Source organism: Hordeum vulgare, chromosome 1H, assembly GCF_904849725.1.
Source record: "Hordeum vulgare subsp. vulgare chromosome 1H, MorexV3_pseudomolecules_assembly, whole genome shotgun sequence".
Classification (NCBI taxonomy): domain Eukaryota; kingdom Viridiplantae; phylum Streptophyta; class Magnoliopsida; order Poales; family Poaceae; genus Hordeum; species Hordeum vulgare.
Genome location: NC_058518.1, coordinates 28,194,771 through 28,216,407, shown reverse-complemented (window position 1 = coordinate 28,216,407; position 21,637 = coordinate 28,194,771). Strand labels below are relative to the sequence as shown.

The 21,637-nt window shown below is 48.4% G+C and overlaps 1 protein-coding gene across 1 annotated transcript; it reads left to right on the top strand.

Annotated features, from left to right (window-relative positions):
* Positions 1-18,035: 18,035 nt before the first annotated feature.
* LOC123405646 (glucan endo-1,3-beta-glucosidase 10-like) lies at positions 18,036-19,451 on the top strand. The gene has a single exon (XM_045099261.1). The coding sequence runs from the start codon at positions 18,168-18,170 to the stop codon at positions 19,401-19,403; it is 1,236 nt and encodes a 411-aa protein (XP_044955196.1). The 5' UTR covers positions 18,036-18,167; the 3' UTR covers positions 19,404-19,451.
* The last annotated feature ends 2,186 nt before the right edge of the window (positions 19,452-21,637 follow it).

Below are 21,637 nucleotides of genomic sequence, written 5' to 3'. Positions count from 1 at the left end.
GGGGTGGCCGCGCCGTGCAGCCTTGTGGCCACCTGCTGGCGCCCGTGTGGCGCTTCTTCGGCCCAGTATTTTTTATAAATCCGGAAAAAAATCCTCGTTGATTTTTATGGCGTTTGGAGTTGCGCAGAATAGGTATCTCAACTTTGCTCCACTTTTAGGCCAGAATTCCAGCTGCCGGCATTCTCCCTCTTCATGTAAACCTTGCAAAATAAGAGAGAAAAGGCATAAGAATTGTACCGTGAAGTGAAATAACAGCCCAAGAAGCGATAAATATCAAGATGAAAACATGATGCAAAATGGACGTATCAGTATGCGGATACCGACGATCGAATCTCGGGCAAGTAACATACCGAAGAACAAAGGGAATGACATACGGGATTGCCTGAATCCTTGACACTGAGGTTCAACCGATAAGTTATTCGGAGAATATGTAGGATCAAATATGGGCATCCAGGTCCCGCTATTGGATATTGACCGAGGAGTACCTCGGGGCATGTCTGCATAGTTCTCGAACCTGCAGAGTCTGCACACTTAAGGTTCGGCGATGTTTTTGTATAGTTGAGTTATATGTGTGGTTACCAAATGTTGTTTGGAGTCCCGGATGATATCAGGACGTCACTAGGGTTTCCGGAATGGTCCGGAGACGAAGATTGATATATAGGATGACCTCATTTGGTTACCGGAAAGTTTTCAGGCATTACCGGGAATGTACCGGGAGTGACGAATGGGTTCCGGATGTTCACCGGGAGGGGCCAGTCCACCCGAGGAAGCCCATAGGCCTTAGGGGTGCCGCACCAGCCCTTGGTGGGCTGGTGGGACAGCCCAAAAAGGGCCCTATGTGCAGGAGATAGAAAATCAAAGAGAAAAATAAAAAAAGGTGGGAAGGAAGGGAAGGACTCCACCTTCCAATCCTAGTTGGACTAGGATTGGAGGTGAACTCCTCCACCTCCTTGACCGGCGGACCCTTGGGGTCTTGGGACCCAAGGCAAGCCTCCACTCCCCTCCTCCTATATATAGTGGAGTTCTAGGGCTGATTTGAGACAACTTTTGCCACGGCAGCCCGACCACAAACACCATTGTTTTTCCGCTAGATCGTATTTCTGCGGAGCTCGGGCGGAGCCCTGCAGGAGTAGATCCTTCACCACCACCGGAGCGCCATCACGCTGCCGGAGAACTCATCTACTTCTCCGTCTTGCTTGCTGGATCAAGAAGGCCGAGATCATCGTCGAGCTGTACGTGTGCTGAACGCGGAGGTGTCGTCCGTTCGACACTAGATCGGAGCGGATCATGGGACGGATCGCGGGACGGTTCGTGGGACGGTTCGCGGGGCGGATCGAGGGATGTGAGGACGTTCCACTACATCAACCGCATTTCTTAATACTTCCTGTTGTGCGATCTACAAGGGTACGTAGATCCAAATCTCCTCTCGTAGATGGACATCACCATGATAGGTCTTCGTGCGCGTAGGAAAATTTTTGTTTCCCACGACGTTCCCCAACAAAATATACTTATCAGCAAAAAAGGTGGCCCATTACTTTCAAGATCAATACATATTAGTCGTCAATGATGCCCCACTATCAGATATTCTTCACAATCGGGATGCAACGGGTCGAGTGGCTAAATGGGCCATGGAGTTGTTATATTTGGACATCAAATTTGAGGCAAAGAAAGCCATCAAGTCTGAGGCCCTTGCTGATTTTATGGCCGAGTGGGAGGAACAGCAACAGCCAGCCCAGATTTGATCGGCTCATTGGACTATGTTCTTCGATGGATCCAAAATGTTAAATTGGTTCGGTGCTGGTGTGGTACTCGTATCTCCAAAAGGCGACAAGCTTAATTATGTCCTCGAGATTCACTTCGATTCCTCCAACAATGAAGCTGAGTATGAAGCTCTCCTTTACGGTTGTGTATGGCCATTTCACCTGGCGCCCGGCGCCTGATGGTCTACGGCAACTCAGATTTGGTGGTCAATCAGGTGATGAAGGAGTGGGATGTCAGGAACCCCGCGATGACTGGATACTGCAACGCAGTGAGGAAGCTGGAGAAGAAGTTTGAAGGCTTAGAACTCCATCATGTACCCCGACTGAAAAACCAGGCAGCTGAAGAATTGGCTAAGATCGGATTCACTCGGAGACCTATACCCAGCAATGTGTGTTTGGAACACTTGCACAGTCTGTCTGTGCAAGATGACCCTTTCACTGAAGAGCCCCCGCAACCAACAAGTGCTTCCAATCTGACTGAAGTCGATGTTCCAGCAGTCGTCGATCTGATCATGGAAATTCTGGTAATCACCCCCGACTGGACAGTACCATATATTTCATACATCTTAAGGCGAGAGTTGCCAAAGGACGAAGACGAAGCCAAACAGATTGTCCGCAGGTCAAAGGCCTTCATAGTGATGGGTGATCAGCTCTACAGAGAGAGCGTGACCGGCATAGCTCAATGATATATCTCCCCTGAGGAGAGCCAACTGATTCTGGAAGAAATCCACTCGGGGACCTATGGCCATCATGCATCCCCTCGGACCAATGTTGCCAAAGCATACCGAGCTGAATTCTTCTGGTCACACGCGAATGAAATGGCCAAAGATCTCATCGATCGTTGTGAAGGTTGTCAGTTCTACTCCAACTTGTCCCACAAACCTGCATCTGCTTTGAAGACTATCCCTCTCATCTGGTTGTTCGCCGTCTCGGGCTTAGATATGGCCGGGCCTTTCCGGACAGGTCAGAGTGGGTTCACAGACTTGCTCGTTGTATTCGACAAGTTTACCAAATGGATCGAAGCTAAACCAATCAAGAAGCAGGATTCCCGTACAGCCATCAAGTTTGTGAAAGAAATTACATTCTGATATGGAGTCCCGCACAACATCGTCATGGACAATGGGTCAAACTTTGACTCAGATGAATTCAGACGTTTCTGTACTGACCAAGGGACCTGAGTGGATTATGCATCCGTTGCCCATCCTCAAACCAACGGCCAAGCTGAGCAAGCGAATGGCCTTATCTCCAAGGATTGAAGCCTCGACTCATGCGAGACCTTGAGTATGCCGCAGACGCTTGGGTGACTGAACTACCTTCTGTTCCCTGGGGTCTGAGGACAACCCCGAATCGGTCGACTGGGCGAACACCTTTCTTCCTGTGTATGGAGTTGAAGCCATTCTACCGAGTGATTTACTTCATAATTCACCACGAATGGATCTATATTCAGAAGCTAAAGCCGAGCAAGCACGTCAAGATGGGTTGGATCTCTTGGAGGAGGAACGCGATATGGCGTTGATTCGGTCAACAGTTTATCAACAAGACCTACTGCGGTTTCAATCAAGGCATGTCAGGAGTCGGGCGTTTCATGAAGGCGATTTGGTGCTCCGAGTGGATCAACAACGACCTCATAAACTAGCTCCTGCTTGGGAAGGGCCTTTCCACATCACCAAGGTGTTGAATAATGGGGCTTATCAACTCTACAATCTCCAGAAGAGGATCGACGAGCCGCACGCATGGAATGCACATTTACTCAAACGATTTTATGCTTGATCGCTGGTTGATCCAATGTAACACATGAAGTTTGTTGAACAATGTTGCTTGTCAAAGTCATAGCTACTTCAATTTTTGTCGATTCCGGTCGAGTGGCTACACGCCCAAATCATACTCCGAGTGAAGAGCGATCCTCACACTCGGGGGCTTAGCTGCGAACATGATTCTCCTAAGTTACAAAACTCTTCCGAGTGAATAAAAACTATTCGCTCGGATGCTTAGTTGCGAACCAGTTTTCGCCTAAGTACAAAACGTACTCCAATGGGAGAGCGATCCTCACACTCGGGGGCTTAGCTATGAACATGATTCGCCTAAGTTACAAAACTCTTCCGAGTGAATAAAAACTATTCACTCGGATGCTTAGCTGCGAACCAGTTTTCGCCTAAGTACAAAACGTACTCCGAGTGGAGAGCGATCCTCACACTCGAGGGCGTGAACATGATTCGCCTAAGTTACAAAACTCTTCCGAGTGAATAAAAACTATTCGCTTGGATGCTTAGCTGCGAACCAGTTTTCGCCTAAGTACAAAACATACTCCGATGGGAGAGCGATCCTCACACTCGGGGACTTAGCTGCGAACATGATTCGCCTAAGTTACAAAACTCTTCCGAGTGAATAAAAACTATTCACTCGGATGCTTAGCTGTGAACCAGTTTTCGCCTAAGTACAAAACTTACTCTGAGTGGAGAGCGGTCCTCACACTCGGGGGCTTAGCTGCGAACATGATTCGCCTAAGGCACAAAACTCTTCTGAGTGAATATAAACTATTCACTCGGATGCTTAGCTGTGAACCAGTCTTCGCCTAAGTAAAAAACGTACTCCGAGTGAAGAGAAATTCTCACACTCAGGGGCTTAGCTGCGAACATGATTCGCCTAAGTAAAGATATACTCTGAGTGAAAGGAAAACTTTACACTCGGAGACTTAGCCGCGAGAAAATCGCCTAAGTCAAAAAACTTTTCCCGAATGAATAGCAATCAATTCACTCGAGAGAAACCAAGCAAATCTCGGAAGCAGATAAATTCAAAAGGGGCTCAACACGGATCAAAGTCATCCGTGTAGCCATAAAGTACTCGGGTTCCACACCCAAACGAACTTTAACAGTACATAAACCACTTGGCATACCGAGGCAAATTTAAAGTTTTTGGGAATAACGGCAGTTTCCTTCTCCCCCCCCCCCTCCCGTGACTTGCTGGCTCGACGAAGGTATCGTGATCAATTCTATCAGCAATGCGAGTCACAGCAGTGATGAAGGTCTCCATGAAATTCTCGAACTGGAGTTTCTTCGTGTTCGCCACATGGAGCGCCTTCAGCTTGTCTTCTCTCGCCTCCTTGCAATGGACCCTGACGACTTAGAGGGTGACATCAGCTCCACACCGCACGGTGGATTTCTTCCATGCCTGGACCCTGTCAGGAACCTGACCCAGGCGATCCATCACAGCCTCCAGATCGATTTGGAAAGTGTCCTCATGCCACAATTCCTTGTCGATCCTCCCCATAGCGGCCCGCAGCCGAGCGACATACCCTTGAACTTTCAGGAGACGAGATTTCAGACAGAACATGTCCACAGCCAAAGCGTCTGGAATGAGAATCTTGATGAGGTCCAGGTTTGGCTCCACCTCAAAGGTTTCCTTTTCGAAGTCTGGGCAAAATTCTGTGCGAAAGGAAAAATGAAGCATCAGTCACAATTCATTCGGTGAAGTTCACGATATTCACTCGGTGAAAGGAACATACCAATGAGCGTCGCCAGCATCTTCGTTAGGAAGTCTTTCACGAACTTTTCTATAGCATTTCCCCTCTTTGCCATGGAGTCAAGTTTTTCCCCCACTCCAGCCTTTATTTCTTCATTTTACCATTTTCTTCCACCAACCTATTAAAGTCCGCAAGCTTCTGATCATCAGCTTCGGACTTCTGCTTAAGCTTTGCAAGGACTTGGTCCTCGTCTTCAAGCACCTTCTTCATAGCATCGTACTCCTGCTGCAGCTGGTTCTTTTGTGATTCTATGTGGGTGTATTTCGACCCAATCTTGCAAGCCTTCTGAAAAACATCAACAATTCGTTTCAGTCGATGCTTCAATTTTTTCTACTTCTGAGTGGAAAAATAAGTTTCAATCAACATTATTATTTTTCTACTTCCAAGTGGAGAAATACAATTCATTCGACCAATTACCGGCCCGCCGCACCCACCGAAGTTCTTAAGACTAATGCCCTTCGTAAATGATCGACATTAGTCTCGGGGACTACACCAAGTGGGTGCACTTAGCGTGCCCCCACTGGATATACAACTACTCGGACAGACCCATCTCGACCGAGTAAAACACTTACTGATTCCCAATTAGACCCCTGTCGAGGCAAGCACTCGACAACGGTCTCGAAGATTACACCCAGTGGGTGCACTAAGAGTGCCCCCAGTGGATACAAAACCACTCGACCAGGTTCGGCCTGGCCATGTCAAAAAACAAAGCATGACTCTCAAGTTCAGACTCCTGCTGATGCAAACATTCAAAAACAGTCTCGGGGACTACACCCAGTGGGTTCACTAAGCGTGCCCCCACTGGAATAAAGACAAACAACTACACGGCAAAAACCCCAGTGGGTGTAAAGTAAGATTGACAAGATTCAGTCGAAAAACAAGATTTACAAGATTGGATTGGAAACTAACTAAAAGTGGAACATACTCGGATGTTCGCCTGTAGCGCCGAGCTGGCGTCATACGCAACTTACTGGCCTCGAACGCCTCCTTAGTCCGCTGCATCATCAGCTCATCTTGGATCATAGCCTCTTTGGCAGCTCCAGTCTGCTCATCTGGGACGCGGTGCAGGGAAAATGCAAGCGATGAGGAGGTTGGCATCATAATAGTGGTAGCATGGGTTACCGGAGGCGCGGTCAGCACAGTCGTCACAATGCTCGATCCAATCGGAGGAGTTGTAGCCATATCACCCGAACAGACCGGAGGCACACTCAACGCAGGCGTCGCAGGCATTCCCAACGCAGATGTTGCAGGCACGACAGGAGTCTGTTCTACAGTTGTATGATGCGGCTCTTGTTCGTCATCTAAGAAAATGACATCTGAAGCTACAACAGCGATGGTCAAGTCAATCGACAGATCCAATCCATAAAACCGAGTAAAATTAATACTTGGCATACTTGGTCGAGGAGCGGGCTTATCAACGACGTCCAAGTCCATGTGGTCCTCTCCAGCCCCGACAGGAGTCGACACCGAAGTAGCAGCACTAGCGAGCGAATTACACTCGGCTAATCAGAAACTCGGAAAGTCATAATGGCGAAATGAAAAGGATGAATACTCACGCTGAGGCAACCGGCATGAAGATTCTCATTCGGGGCAAGGCCTTCCGAAGCTTGTGCGCGTCAAGTTTGGCTGCTCCATAGCCTTCTCCGCGGAGTCAGTTGTAGCGGCTCAGTTACGCTTCACATTCCTGCTGTTGGAGGCGACTGTTTTGATCGGAGCAGTTCCTCGGTCGTGGCGTTGTTTGGATCGCAGTTCGTGGCGCAGAGGAGGCTGGTCTTCTTCTTCACTATCATGTGAGGCGTCTTCACTTTCTTCGTTGTCGTCAACATATTCACTCTCGGCACTGCCGCCTTCACTTTTCACCCCGAGATCAAATAGCTCCCCGTTGGGCACACGAGAGTGCAAGTTCGTCCACTCCTACAAAGAATAAAAACAACAGATTAAGTCGGACAAGTATGCAGTCACTCGACAAATACATGAACGCGATCAGAAAAGAAATTACATACCACTTTCCGCGGCTTATTCTCAGCGGAATAAGGCACGACTCGTTTGGATCCCATGGGATTATCGCAAGGCCCGGTGATGCTCTTGATCCACTGGCTTACCGTCTCTTCTGACACTTGCTCAGGGTGTGACCAAGTGGAATCTTCATGACCCGAGTAATGCCACATGGCATGGTCCCTCGCCTGAAGGGGATGGATGCGCCGGCTAAGGAACGTCTCGAGCAGATCCATTCCAGTCAGTCCATTCCTGACTAAGTTGATCACCTCACCCACCAACATCTCCACCTCTGCCTTCTGATCCTCAAATATAGTCAGTATTCTAGGAGCAGTCAGACGATCTAAGGTGAAAGGAGGGAGAACAGTCGACATGTTCGGAGATGTGATATCAGTGCAGTAGAACCATGTCGATTGGCAGTTCCTAACCGATTTAGGAAGGGTCATTGGGGGATAAGTGCTCCTACCCTTTTTCTCAATCCCTAAACCTCCACACAACTAGATGACATTGGTCCTAGTGTCGCCTAGATTCGCTTTTTTCACCCTCTGGGATCGTGTAGTGAATATGTGCTTGAACAACCCCCAGTGAGGAGGACAACCAAGGAAACACTCGCACAGAGTGATAAACACAGAAAGGTATGTGACAGTATTCGGTGGGAGATTGTGAAGTTGTGCCCCAAAGTAAAAGAGGAAGCCCCGGATAAAAGGGTGTGGAGGCAGAGAAAAACCTCGTTTGACATGTGTGAGGAGAAGGACCCGCTCCGCCTCACGAGGCGCCGGCTCGAGCTCCCCCTCCGACAATCTCCAAGAGTTCTCGACCACCATCCCGTGCTCCACAAGATCCAGGACGTCCTCCTTCGTCACGGTGGACGGGAGAAAATCCCCCTAAATCCACCCTGGCGGCACTGCGGTCCGACTTGGCTTCCTCGTCTTGCCGCCCTTCTTGACGTGCTCGAGCTTGGAGGTCTTGCTTTTTGGCATGGTCGCGGCAGTGGAGGAAAACTTGAGCAAAGCTTGTGGGAAGAAGGTGGAGGAGAAGCAAGAAGAGTTCAAAGATCAAGGCACAGCCGTAAACCCTAGCGCCAGACGCATTTATATAGCCGACCGGCTAAGTCACCGACTGGTGGGTCCCCCAGATCTCAGCTTATCCTGATATCACATGAGACATGATGCGTGGCGATGATGACGGTGCGATAATTGAGGTGTCGTTGTTCAACTTGCCCTGACAGTTGCATCGCCCCCGCAAGGCGCGCGGAAATCGAAATTATGAATCCCGTGAAATCCAGGCCTGCCGCAGTGATCCGTCATATCAAAATATCCCGTCAGCCACTCGGAATAACTTCAAGCATCTAAAGTCACTCGGATACACTTCGCAAGAGAATCGGTCAAGGCGGATGATGAAGATTTCAGTCGACATGCAGTTTTATCAATCCCAGGAAAATGACCAAGGTCAATATGGCTCAACACGAACTCATATCTACCCCTTCGTCACTCGAACCCCGATCCATTCGAGGGCTAATGATGGGGATATGTACCTAATCCACTCGACGACCTGTATCCACTCGGAATGGTTCCAGTCGACATTGAAGACCAGAAGTCACCCCCACGAAGGCCAATAGACATACGTTCAACCAATGGTCTTTAATAGCATTTAGTACATGGATACGTTATCAGCAACGTATATCTTTAACTCATATTGATCGAGCCCTTAGATGATGAGGCCTTGATGAGGGGTAGCGCACTCTATATAAGCCACCCCTCCCCTCTGGCACAAGGGTTCAGACCCCTTGTATTACACAATCCACACTACAAGACCTCCCGAGCACTGAGACGTAGGGTGGTTACCTCCAAGAGAGGGGACTGAACTCATACAACTTGTGTACAAGCTTTCCGTAGCTAGGACTCTGCCCTCTCCATTCGTACCCTACACCTCTATTGTCAGGTTCATTCCCACAACAGCGGCTGACTCCTCGAGCGAGCGGGCGGCGCTGGCCTCGGGCCCGGGAGGGCCTGGCTCGGGCCGGTGGGCCTGCTGGCTGGTGGGAGAGAGAGGAGGTGGGAAGGGGTTGTGGTGGGGCTAGGGTTAGCTCTAGCACGGGAAATGAGGAGAATTAGGGTTTGGGTCAAAATCAGGCTGGGGGTTGTTAATAGGGAATGGGGGCTACATTTAGAGGGTTTTTGCACCGATTCCAACCGCACGATCGCGATCGGATGGCCCCGGTCACGGGCTTAGGCTAGGTGGATTACTGGCTGTGTAGAGGGGGGGTTATGCCCGGCAACGAGATTTAAAACACCGAAAACCGTCCGACGATAAACCGATGATGGTGCCGCTACGGTCGACCGTTCGGCTATCAAACAAACACCGATTGCGATGAAATTTGGCAGGCGGCCTACCTTTATTAAAGTCAGACCGCACACCAACTTTCAACCCAATCCGAGAATATTTTCCCTACACTTTTAAAAACAATATTTTTATGATGCTGCGGGCGCGTGCATGTGTGGTTAGGCTCAAAACGGTCAATGGTGAACACGGGAGAACCGACAACTAACAGCGGATGCAGTGTTAAAAATGGCGACAACGGAGTGCCGATGCAATGCGGATGATGTGCATGATGCGATGATGAGTGCGACAGACAAAATAATAACACGACGACAACGGAATAAAAGGGGAATCTTCTGGAGCGTCGGTCTCGGGCTGTCACAACTCTCCTACACTAACAAGAGATCTCGCCCCGAGATCTAAGAATGGAAGGGGAAGAGGAAGAGAAGGAGGTAAAACTTGGTTTCTTCTTTGACAAACGAGTGAAACCAACGATCTTTGAAGGATGGTAGAGATGTATAATGACATGAGAAACAAGCAAGAATCCAAACAAAATTTTGGCAACACTTTGGTAGGAAAAGGGGACAAAAAAAGATAATATTGAAAGATCTTGACAAGATTCACAACAAACCAACTAAATTGAACAACCAACGAGAGAACATGATCTTGACAAAGTCGGACGAATGATTCAAAGAGAGCAACAGCACAACAACTCCGGAACATGAGAATAGAAACTAGATCATTGAGAAGAAGGAATGGAGAACAAAATGACAATTACTATCACAATTGAATTTTACAAGCAGACTTGCAAGAAGAATTGAACGGAGTTGTTGGAAAACCAACAACGGAAAGAACAAGCTTGTAGTGGACTTATGAAAACCCTCTCAACAATTATGAGGTGATAACCAACCACTAACAGAAACAAGGATTGATTGGATGCAACAAGAAATGCACAACTTCTTACACCCAAAGGATACATTGAGAACTTGGATTAATGGCAACACCATAATAGCAACAGTCCTTAGACAAAGCTTTTGGTGAAGTCTAAACCAAGATAGCTCAATGAAGAAATCATGGGTTAAAATTATCTCATGATCAAAGGATTGGTGGAATTACATATTTAATTATTGAAATAACTCCATTCGAGGCTCCTCCACTAACAAGAATGCTATAACACCACCTCAAAAGCAAAAGGAGGAAGAATTGCACTTTGAAATGCAAGACAAAGAATACTTGTGGTCCTCCAACAAGAATCTTGAAGAAGACCTTGAGAATGAAGAGATCTTAAGCCGTCTAACAGAAAATTGAATGAGGCACCAAAATAATTGAGATACGAACAAAGGGACAACAACTGAGAAGAATTGTGATGAAAGCTGAAAGCTGAGAGCGAAGAAATATTCTGAAATGATGGCCTTCGGAGGAGCGAGAATGAAAACAAATTTGAAATGCACCGGATAGATATGGAAGGAATTTCTCATGAACGAAAACAAATGAGAGGATAACACGAAGCTGAGATGACAATCTTCAAAAGAATGGAGCAAGATTTAAGAGAAACTCTCCTTCAGTCTTCCAAGCTGAGAATGATGAGAAGGGACACCACCAAAATTACTCAGACACTCCGGAATAAGAATATGAAAAGTTGAGCCAATGATGAAATAATTCAGATTGACCTTGAGGAAGCAATATGACTGATGGAATTCATACTTACGTTATAGTTCAAAAGAATTAGAGATCTCCGGAAAAGATTACAAGAGCCAAATAAGATCCTGGGAAAGAACCTGTGGGTTATGGGCCCACTCAAAGAAACCACCGTTGAAAAGATTGCTCAGAAAGATAGATACTGCACCGGTATAACTAAAAACTTGATGAGATTGCGAACCCCGAAATAATTGAAAGGATTGAGAACAAGAAACTCTGAGATATCTTGAACACTCCGGACGGAATGGAGAGAGATGAAAAACAAGAAAGACTTGAATAAGAATTTCCAACACAGGAATCATTGAACAAAATAAAAGGATATGATGAACACCGAGATCTCAAATTGAATCCATCGGAAAAGAGAACAAAAATGAAAAAATGATGAACTTGAAAATAAAACTTGATTGAGGAAAAGAATTTGCATTCCCATAAAAATACGAGAACGCCACTTGTAAAGTTATGAATTCACCACTTGACATCGAAGCAACTCGAATTACCATACTCCAACACAAAAAAGGATGAGGCTTAGGAAACAAGCCTGAACAAATTCATGACAGAGATTTCGTCCGATATTTTCGTGAATAGGATCGCACGGGCTCTATCCTACAGTAGCCATCATGTACAGGGCAGTGCACACGACATACGAAGCGTCTCCGAGTCGTAGCAAGCTACAAGGACTCTTTAAGACACAACGAGAACCGCTGTAAGACGACCGTGAACAAAAGAATCCACTAGATGTCGAACCCCAACCTCACATCATGCATCTGTTGAAAGATTTTCCTATAAGTAACTACCTGAATTCCCACCTAAGAACTCCCGAAATTTCTGGTCATGCAATCGGGTCCACGGATACAAGGATTAAAATCCATCACTCAACTCCTAGCAATAACACTAACCCTTCTAATGTATCACATCCGTCAACACATAACGAGAGATCTCAGAAACTCATCTACCTCAGATCCTCGTAATCACAACGACACTAAGTATGGAGATGCTGGGCTTATCTCGCCACTACTAGTATTGAAGCAATTTCGAACATCCTCCATCCTGAGATACTAAGAAACCTGAATGATAACGATGCGCTCAAGAATCGGATGTTAAACAAAGTTTCCACATTGCCACATAACTGCGGGCACGGCTTTCCGAAAGATTTAACCATGAAGAGGTGCTCCAACTAGTCCATCACAAACTACCACACGCTGCGATAGAATAACCTCGATCAGGGAAACCCGTGATCTCCTCTGGTTCCTATTGGAAAACCTCAACCTCGAGATAACCCAAAGCATCCTCGGAATCCCTCGCACAAGACGCTCGAGAAAGGTAAAACAAGTCCAGCAAGGCCGCCCGACGTGCCGACTATCCCGATAGGAGCCGCGTATCTCGTTCTCACGACACGATCGGATGAGCACAGCGTACAGTGGCCTGATCGAAATCAGCCGAGTTGCCCCGGGTTGGCCCCGCACACGACTCTATTTAGGACTAGCACCATCAGCATTGGCCCTCCCTATATTATGTTGAATTACTCCTCGGGTTCATGACGTCCTATGTTTTCAGTATTAACAGAACTATTATGTTGGGCAAATACAGTACCAAAGTTGGGCCTTGCCAGACAACTTTATCCCAAAACAAAAGTCAAGGGGGTCCCCATAACAACCCCAAGCATGTTAGGAGCGCTCATTTATGGAACATAACACGGGTAGCCGAAACTAAGGCGACAAAGGTGGAACAAAACACCAGGCTAGAAAGGTCGAGCCTTCCACCTTTTACCAAGTATATAGGTGCATTAATTAATTAGCAAAAATATGGTGATATAACAAGGAACCCATGTTTTGACATGGAAGCAACTCCACCCGCAACTAGCAATGCTAACACATGGATAAGCAAGCGGTAACATAGCCAATCAGTGGTTTGCTAGGTTGTAGAAAGGTTGAGGGCTTCATGTGCTCATGGCAATGTTCAGAGGCTGACATTTAATAGGTGGTAGGCAACGAGACATAACGAAAGAACGAGACAACTAGCATGGCATTGATAGTAATGGTATCTAGGGAAATGATCATCTTGCCTGAGATCCCGATTGGAAGAAGAACAACTTTGTGAAGCAGACGAACCAACGTAGTCGAACGGATCCTCACATTCCGGCACGCTTGCAGAACTCTATCGAGACGAAACAAACCAGAAACAAAAATCAACACACGATATTCACCACGGCACATGCAAGATATGATGCACACCACATCACATGTGATGCATGATCAGCTCAATTATGCAAGGCATGGCATGGCAACTCGCAACAATCAAACACTACACATTAGGTGAAGCTTGCATATTGACGAAACTCCACGTTTAATTATTTAGTTCACTCTCGTTTATGTACACGACAATATTTAATGTTTTTTAACATGTCAAGGGGTGAAGCACAAATAAACTACCTATCCGGGCATTTTAAATGAGGCCAGAAACGACATATAGCATCTCCGAAATGAACCCACACATTAACTTCGTAATCTGTCCAGATGTGTCATAACCACATTTTATGTTTGTTAAACGGAAAAACAAAATGGTTCATGTAATTCTACTTGTCGTTCTGGTCCATTACTTATATGGCTCATCTCCAACGGAGCTATGGTTAAATAACTACAAACTAAACCATTCCTATCACGTTGACACGCAAACCAATGCAAACATCACGTAAAACAGTTTTAAATATGCATGGGAGTTGGAAAATATTAATCTACGTGATATTCTACAAGTTTTACATATCTAACTTGTCGCAATCCGACGCACGGTTTAAAAACTACGGGCGTTTGAAAATATGCATGTTTTTCTGAAATTAATAAATTCGCAACCTAAAAAAACTAAGTGGGCCGAAATCTGCTACAGGGCTAAACAGAGGCATGCACACGATAACTATATCGCGCATAGGCAATGGATAGGGCAGCGGGGTTGACGGCTCACCTTGGGCCTCCTCGGCGAGGTCGGTCGATGGAGATGGAGGCTGGGCCGCGGGAGGGTGCGAGCTGGGCCTCGCTCGGTGGTGGAGGGCGCTGAAGGCTGGGCCGGCTGGAGGCGAAGGGAGCTCGACGAGGGCGAGAACCTGCGTTTGGGCCGGGGTCGACCCACCAGCGGTCAACGGGCCGGCGGCGGCTCGATCTGGATCTCGATCCAGAGGTGTGAGGCGAGGGCGATCCCTGGCGATCCAGATCGGGGCGACACGGCGTGAGGCGCTCGGCGGCGGGGCTGAGGCGCTCGGCGACGGGGCTACGAGGGAGGCCGAGGGGCGGCGACCGGCGGGCACCGGCGCAGGGAGGTAGCGGTGACCGGCGGAGCTGGCGGCGACGGGGTTCCGGTGGAGCACGGGAGGAGGACGACTTGGCTGCCATGAAGGGGCTCGGGAGGAGCTGGGTCTCGAGGCAGGTGCCTCCTCGAGCGAGCGGGCGGCGTTGGCCTCGGGCCGGCGGGCCTGGCAGCTGGTGGGAGAGAGAGGAGGTGGGAAGGGGTTGTGGTGGCGCTAGGGTTAGGTCTAGCACGAGAAATGAGGAGAATTAGGGTTTGGGTCAAAATCAGGCAGGGGGGTTGTTAAATAGGGAATGGGGTATGTTTAGAAGGATTTTGCACCGTTTCCAACCGCACGATCGCGATCGGACGGCCTCGGTCGCGGGCTTAAGCTAGGTGGTTTAGTGGTTGTGTAGAGTGGGGGTTTGCGCCTGGCAACGAGATTTAAAACACTGAAAACCATCTCATCATAAACAGATGACGGTGCCGCTACGGTCGACCGTTCGGCTATCAAACGAGCTCCGATTTTGACGAAATTTGGTAGGCGGCCTATCTATATTAAAATAAGACCGTACACCAAGTTTCAACCCAATCCGAGAATATTTTACCGACACTTTTAAAAACAATATTTTTACGATGTCGCGGGCGCGTGCGTGTGTGGTTGGGCTCAAAACGGTCAACGACGAACACGGGGAGAACCGGCAACTAATAACGGATGCAATATTTGAAAACTGACGGCAACGGAGTGCCAATTCAATGCGGATGATGCGCATGATGCGATGATGAGTGTGACAGACAAAATAATAACACGGCGACAACGGAATAAAAGGGGAATCTTCTGGAGCGTCGGTCTCGGGCTTTCACAAACTTACAGCACAGTCAGTGTATCCCCTTCGACATAATTTTCTACATTCACATATGCACGATTTTTACCAACTCCAAGGAAATAACCACCAAAATTAATGCAAATACTGAAGTTTGATGCATAGTCAATTTCATCTGCAGGTTGACATAAAACCCTAGATTAACCGCCTAAAATCCATAGCAGAACGAAAATCCTAGCAGTTACATCAAAATCTGAAGGCAAATCAGAGCGATTAACCACCTAATTGACCTCAAATCACTAGTTTCAGAGAGAAAAGAGAGGGCGGGGTTGCAGAGGTTCAGAGAGGAAACAGGGGCTTACCATACACAAGCGCTGGGTCTCCTTGTGCTCGGCGACGAGGCGCCATGGTTCAAGTTATCGATGAATCCTCTGGCCGCCGTCGCTCTGTCGGTGGATGCCTCCGTCAGCGGCGACAAAACCCTAACCTATAACCACCGCGATCGCCTCCTCCTCTATCCTTTCTCTTCTCCTCTGTCACGCTGATGAAAAGGTGAACCATCCCGAACAGGTGGTGGTTGCTGGCTTCTTTATTTTTTGTCGACGTGTCATGTCCAACTCGCGAGTCAAAGCGTTTTTTGGTCAAATTCGTCCACGTGGACATCATATGAGCCGAAATGGTATAGGTTACTGCACAATGCCCCGGTTCAGCGATTCCAGAGACCGTAAGTTGCGTTTTCGTTAATGCAGTGACCAAAGTGAACCCTAAAACCAAGTTCAGTTACTTACTGTAGATGTAATTTTCTCCGTCATACTAGAACATAGTAATGGATGACTATGAGGAACTAATAATCACCAAGACAGAATAAAATGGGTCTTATTTGAAGCCCTCATAGATATGAACCTAATTCTTAAGATCATTTAAAAACCTAATGGTTAAGATCGATCACTCGTTGACTCATCAATTTTTAAGCTATATAGAGAACAAAAAAGATTCATCAATTTTTTAAGTAGTACGTTATTTTGAATTTTTAGAATTAGCAATTAATGAGGAAAAAATCCTAATTAAAGGCAAGGAGTGGAAAGACTAATGAGGGAACATGCCCATTTAGATATTCCAAGTATTTAAAACCATCTAAGCCCTAGTACCCCCTGCTAAATATAAGGTGTATGAACTTTTTTTGAAGTTAAATATTCCTCTATTTGCCCAGTTTATTAATAAATATGTCAACATCTATAACACCAATAAAATATGAAATCTCATTTTGTGATTTATCTAATGATACTATATTTGATATTGTAGATGTAATCAATATTTTTCTAAATAAACTTGGTCAAATTTTGAGAAGTTTTACTTTTGGAAGAAAAAGAAGACAATAATCATTGTATTTTAGAATGGATGGAGTACGAGTTTAAGAGATAAGGGCATCTTCAAGGACAAACATCAAATGACATCTCCTTATTTCATGTCCATGGATATGGCTCATTTGTCTGTGAAAAACCAAAATCAACGCCCAATGACATCCCCTATTCAGCGTCCCCATTTGCCTGGTCTACATTTTTGCCCATTTTTCCTTCAACCAAACTTGAACACTTGAAAGACATAGTTAAAACGTGTAAATACATACTACAAATTTAGAAATGCATAAATGCTTAAAATATAAATAGTATTTAGAGGACATAGTTCAAACATAAAAAATATCAAAGGATACAACTAATCTATTTGTTTCCATGTTGTATCCACAAATGCTCTACAAGATCATTTAGGTGTTGTTGATGCATTTCTCAATCTGGAAATTGTCGATGCATCTCAAGAAACTGTGCAACCTGGTTTGCCTGTTGTTCTAGGAGGTGGATGTTTGGGCCAGGGTTTTCAAAATCAGGATTACATACATCATCAACCTCATCCTCCACAATTCTATTTTCCATAATCATAAACCCACAATGTATCAGGATCCCACATATTTGCTAGTCCATGAACAATAGCCCAGGAGCACTCCAAATGCCCTCTCCACAACCTTCCTAAAACCATCTTGCATTTGGGCAAAGAGACGTTTCATGTTATCTTCTGGCTCAAAGACAGTCTTCACAATCATCGCCCAATGACGATAGATGCTATCGGCAAGTATTACCCCATACTGTACTTGTGCCCATTGATGATATAGTTGCACCCTGGAGGCTACCCATGACAAAGTTTTGCAAATAATGGAGATTGTTGAAGCATGTAAATATTGCTATGAGACCTGGACATATCAAAGAAAGAGTGTCAAATCCACAGTTTTTGTGATGCCAATTCCTTCTAGCATTTGGACATGAAGGGAGTATCTGCAAGTATGCTTGTGCCCACTGGTGATATAGTTGCACTGTGGAGGCTACCCATGACAAAGTTTAGCAAATAATGGAGATTGTTGAAGCACGTAAATATTGCTATGTGACCTTGACATATCAAAGAAGGAGTGTCAAATTCACAGATCTTGTGATGCCAATTAAATACTTATAGTATTATTGTGGACTCTCCGGTATGATGCTGGCACTGTCCTTGCATGCCATCGATGGAATCGAGCATACCCTCTTACTTTCTCAAGTGCACAAAAACAACGGGCTGCGTTTGCTGTGATTGAAGACGGCCGGCTGGGCAGGAAGCCACTGCAAGCCAAACCCCTGACTCCAACTCACTCCGGTAGTAGAGTCACTCATCACAATCTCACTCACTCCGGCTCTACCGTCGTACTCCACCTCGCTCGCGCGCGCAGCACACGTGCATTGCCGTGACAAGACAATGCCGCTGCTCCTCCTAATGCTCGTGCTCCTTCTGCCGGCCACGCCCGTGGCGACGCCGTCGGCGCTGCTGGGCATCAACTATGGACGGGTGGGGAACAACCTCTCGCCGACGGCCTCGGCCCTGCAGCTCCTCGCCGGCCTGGGCGTCGGCCGCGTCCGCCTCTACGACGCCGACCCGGCCACCCTCCGCTCCTTCGCCAACACGGGCATCGAGCTCGTCGTCGGCGTCCCCGACGAGTGCCTCGCCACCGTCTCCACCCCCTCCGGCGCCTCCTCCTGGGTCCGATCCGTCATCCAGCCGGCGCTCCCGGCCACCAAGATCGCCGTCCTCGCCGTCGGCAACGAGGTGCTCACGGGCGCCAACAGCTCCGCGCTCACGCCCTCGCTGCTCCCGGCCATGCAGTGCATCTACGACGCGCTCGTGCAGCTCGGCCTCGACAAGCAGGTCGCAGTCACCACCGCGCACAACCTCGGCGTGCTCGCCACCTCCTACCCGCCCTCGTCGGCCTACTTCCGCAAGGACCTCCTCCCGGTGCTCTGCCCGATCCTCGACTTCCATGCCCGCACTGGCTCGCCGTTCCTTGTCAACGCCTACCCCTACTTCGCCTACGCCGAGGACCCCGCCGGCGTAGAGCTCGAGTACGCCCTGCTCGAGCCCGGCCACGGCGGCGTCCCGGACCCATCCTCCGGGCTACGCTACCCCAACATGCTGGTGGCACAGGTGGACGCCGTGTACCACGCGATCGCGGCGACCAACCGCGTGGTGGCGCGCGCGGTGGAGGTGCGTGTGTCGGAGACCGGGTGGCCGTCGGCCGGCGACAGCAACGAGACCGGCGCGACGCCGCGGAACGCCGCAAGGTACAATGGCAACGTGATGCGGCTAGTGGGCGAGGGCAAGGGTACGCCGCTGCGTCCGGACGGGGCGCTGCGCGTCTACATGTTCGCGCTCTTCAACGAAAACATGGAGCCCGGCCCCTCGTCGGAGCGCAACTACGGGTTCTTCAAGCCCGACGGCACGCCGGTGTACGAGCTCGCCTACCGCCTGCCAAAGGACAACGCCACCAGCTCATCCGGCGCTGGAGGCATTACCACCGGCGGCGGCGGGTACAATGGCCACGGCGACGGGCAGCAGAACAACGGCTACTACAGCATCATGGCATCGGCAAAAGCGAACATGGTGAGAGCTCTGCTTTTTGCTCTTGTAAATTTCCATCAGTTTGCAAAGTTGAACTGAAAAGGCTCCATTTTGGATCAGTTTGCAAAGTTTGCTTTGCATCGATCCCAATCTGAACTGAAAAGGCTCCATTTTGGATCAGTTTGCAAAGTTTTCCTGGTAAAAGTGTAGGCAAGTTGAAAAGGTTGCATGATCATTCATCAATATGCTTGGTGATGGCTTTTGTCAGCCCCAAGGTAATAATATCATGGCATAAAGAAGCCATGATATTATTTTATTTAGAGACAATTTCGATTGGGTTGGTGTGCAAACTTGTTTTGATACGAAAATATGGGTATTTTAGGCCCTGACGTACAGGATGGGGCGACACGACCCCATCGCCCTACCCAAACGGACAAAATCCGGGCAAAACCGACGTCCGTTTGGGGTCGCGCGGTGGAGTTGGCCTTAGAGCATCTCCAACAGCCGCGCTATACTAGCGCCGCGCGGCAAAAAACGGCTAATATAGCGCGCGCAACGCGGCGGACATATCCAGCGGGCGCGCTAAAATCGCGCGCGCGCTAAAACGATTTGGGCGCGCTGGTCATAGCCTCATCCCGCGCTGCGTATTTCGGGCGTTCACTTCGGCGCGCGGAAGACTCGAGCGCGCGCGCGAACTCTCCCTTTCTTCCTCCTTTCTCCCGCGCGCGCCGGCGCCAGCGCCCCTGCCACCATGGACGCGCACACCGGCGCCCCGCTGACCCCGCTGTACAGCCGCGACCCCCCCCCCCCCCCCCGCCGCCGTCGCCGCCTCCGCCGAAAACCCTAGCACGGCCGCCGTTGGCGCTGGCGCCGCAGCCGCCGCCGGAGCTCCGCCGACCGTCGGCCTCGCGCGCAGCCTCTTCTTGCCGCCGCGGATGACCACGCCGACGGGTGGCGTCGCGCCGGCGCCGTCCCGTGCCGCCGCCGAACCGTTGGAGCGGAAGAAAGGAAAACATCCACGAAGAAGAAGACGACGGACGGCTCCGGCAGCTCGAAGCCGAAGAAGAAGGTTGCAACGCGCCGGCCGGGCGCGGCGTCTACCGAAATGCCGGCGAGCTCACTCGTTGAGCCGGCGGCGGACGCGCACCACGTGTTCGATGAAATGCCCCCAAGGTGAAAAAAAATCCAACTTTTATTTTCTTGTTTTTTTTCAATGCATCATTATATAGATAGCTTATTTGAATTGTCACAAAACTTTGTAGTCTCAACGATGATGCATACATGTCAACTATGGGTGTTGGGTCCAACAATTCGCATTGGTCTCAAACCATTGACATCCATTTGGACGACCATGAGTTTGAGGTGGACGAGGAGGGTGAGGGCATTATCGAGGCGCCGAAAGGAAGAGCGGGCAATTACACCACCAACGATGACAAGTTACTATGCAATACTTGGTTGCAAGTGTCGAGGGATCCATCCGTTGGAGGTGATCAAAGTAGAGATGCTTATTGGGGGCGAATGAAAGAACACTTTGATGCTCAGAACGTGAGTGGAATAGACCGCTCCGAGAGATCACTTCGGTCCCGATGGTTGACAATCAACTCGGATTGTCAAAAGTGGGCGGCCGCACAAAAGGCAGTTGACAAGCTTAACCCAAGTGGCACAAATGAGGATGATAGAGTAAGTGGCATCTCATACATGTTCATCATACTTGTTTTTGGTGTGAGAAGTGCTAACTTGTTTTGTTTTTCTTGTAGTACAACATTGCCCAAAACTTGTTCAAAGAAGAGACGAGGACAACCAAGAAGGGGAAGATCAAGAAAGGAAAAATCTTTACCTTGCCTCATTGCTACGAAGTGTTGAAGGATGATGAGAAATGGAAGAAGCGTGAAGATTTGGATGATTTGCATTTGAGCAACAAACGCAAGCGCACAATTGAGTTGAATGATGATGAGGAGGAGGATGATGCATCAACTGATGATGGCAAGAGAAGCCCCACACCCAACTCGGTTTCATACTCGAAACCAAAACGACCGGATGGGTGCAAGAAGGAAAAAACCGAAAAGAAGAAGAGGAAAGGAGATGATGAGCTCACAAATGCTATGGAAGCTATTGTGAAGGCAAGAAAAGAAGCCAACGAGGTGAGGAAAATGGCAAGGAACCAAGATGCCGCGGCCGAGGAGAGGAGGTTGGTGGCCGAGGAGAGGAGGGTGGCCGCCGAGGAGAGGAAAGTGGCATTGGAGGAGAGGAAGGTGGGCATGGAGGAGCGAGCTAAGTTGTTGGAATGGGAAAAGCACTTGTTCTTCTTGGACACATCTTTGTTCAATGATGCG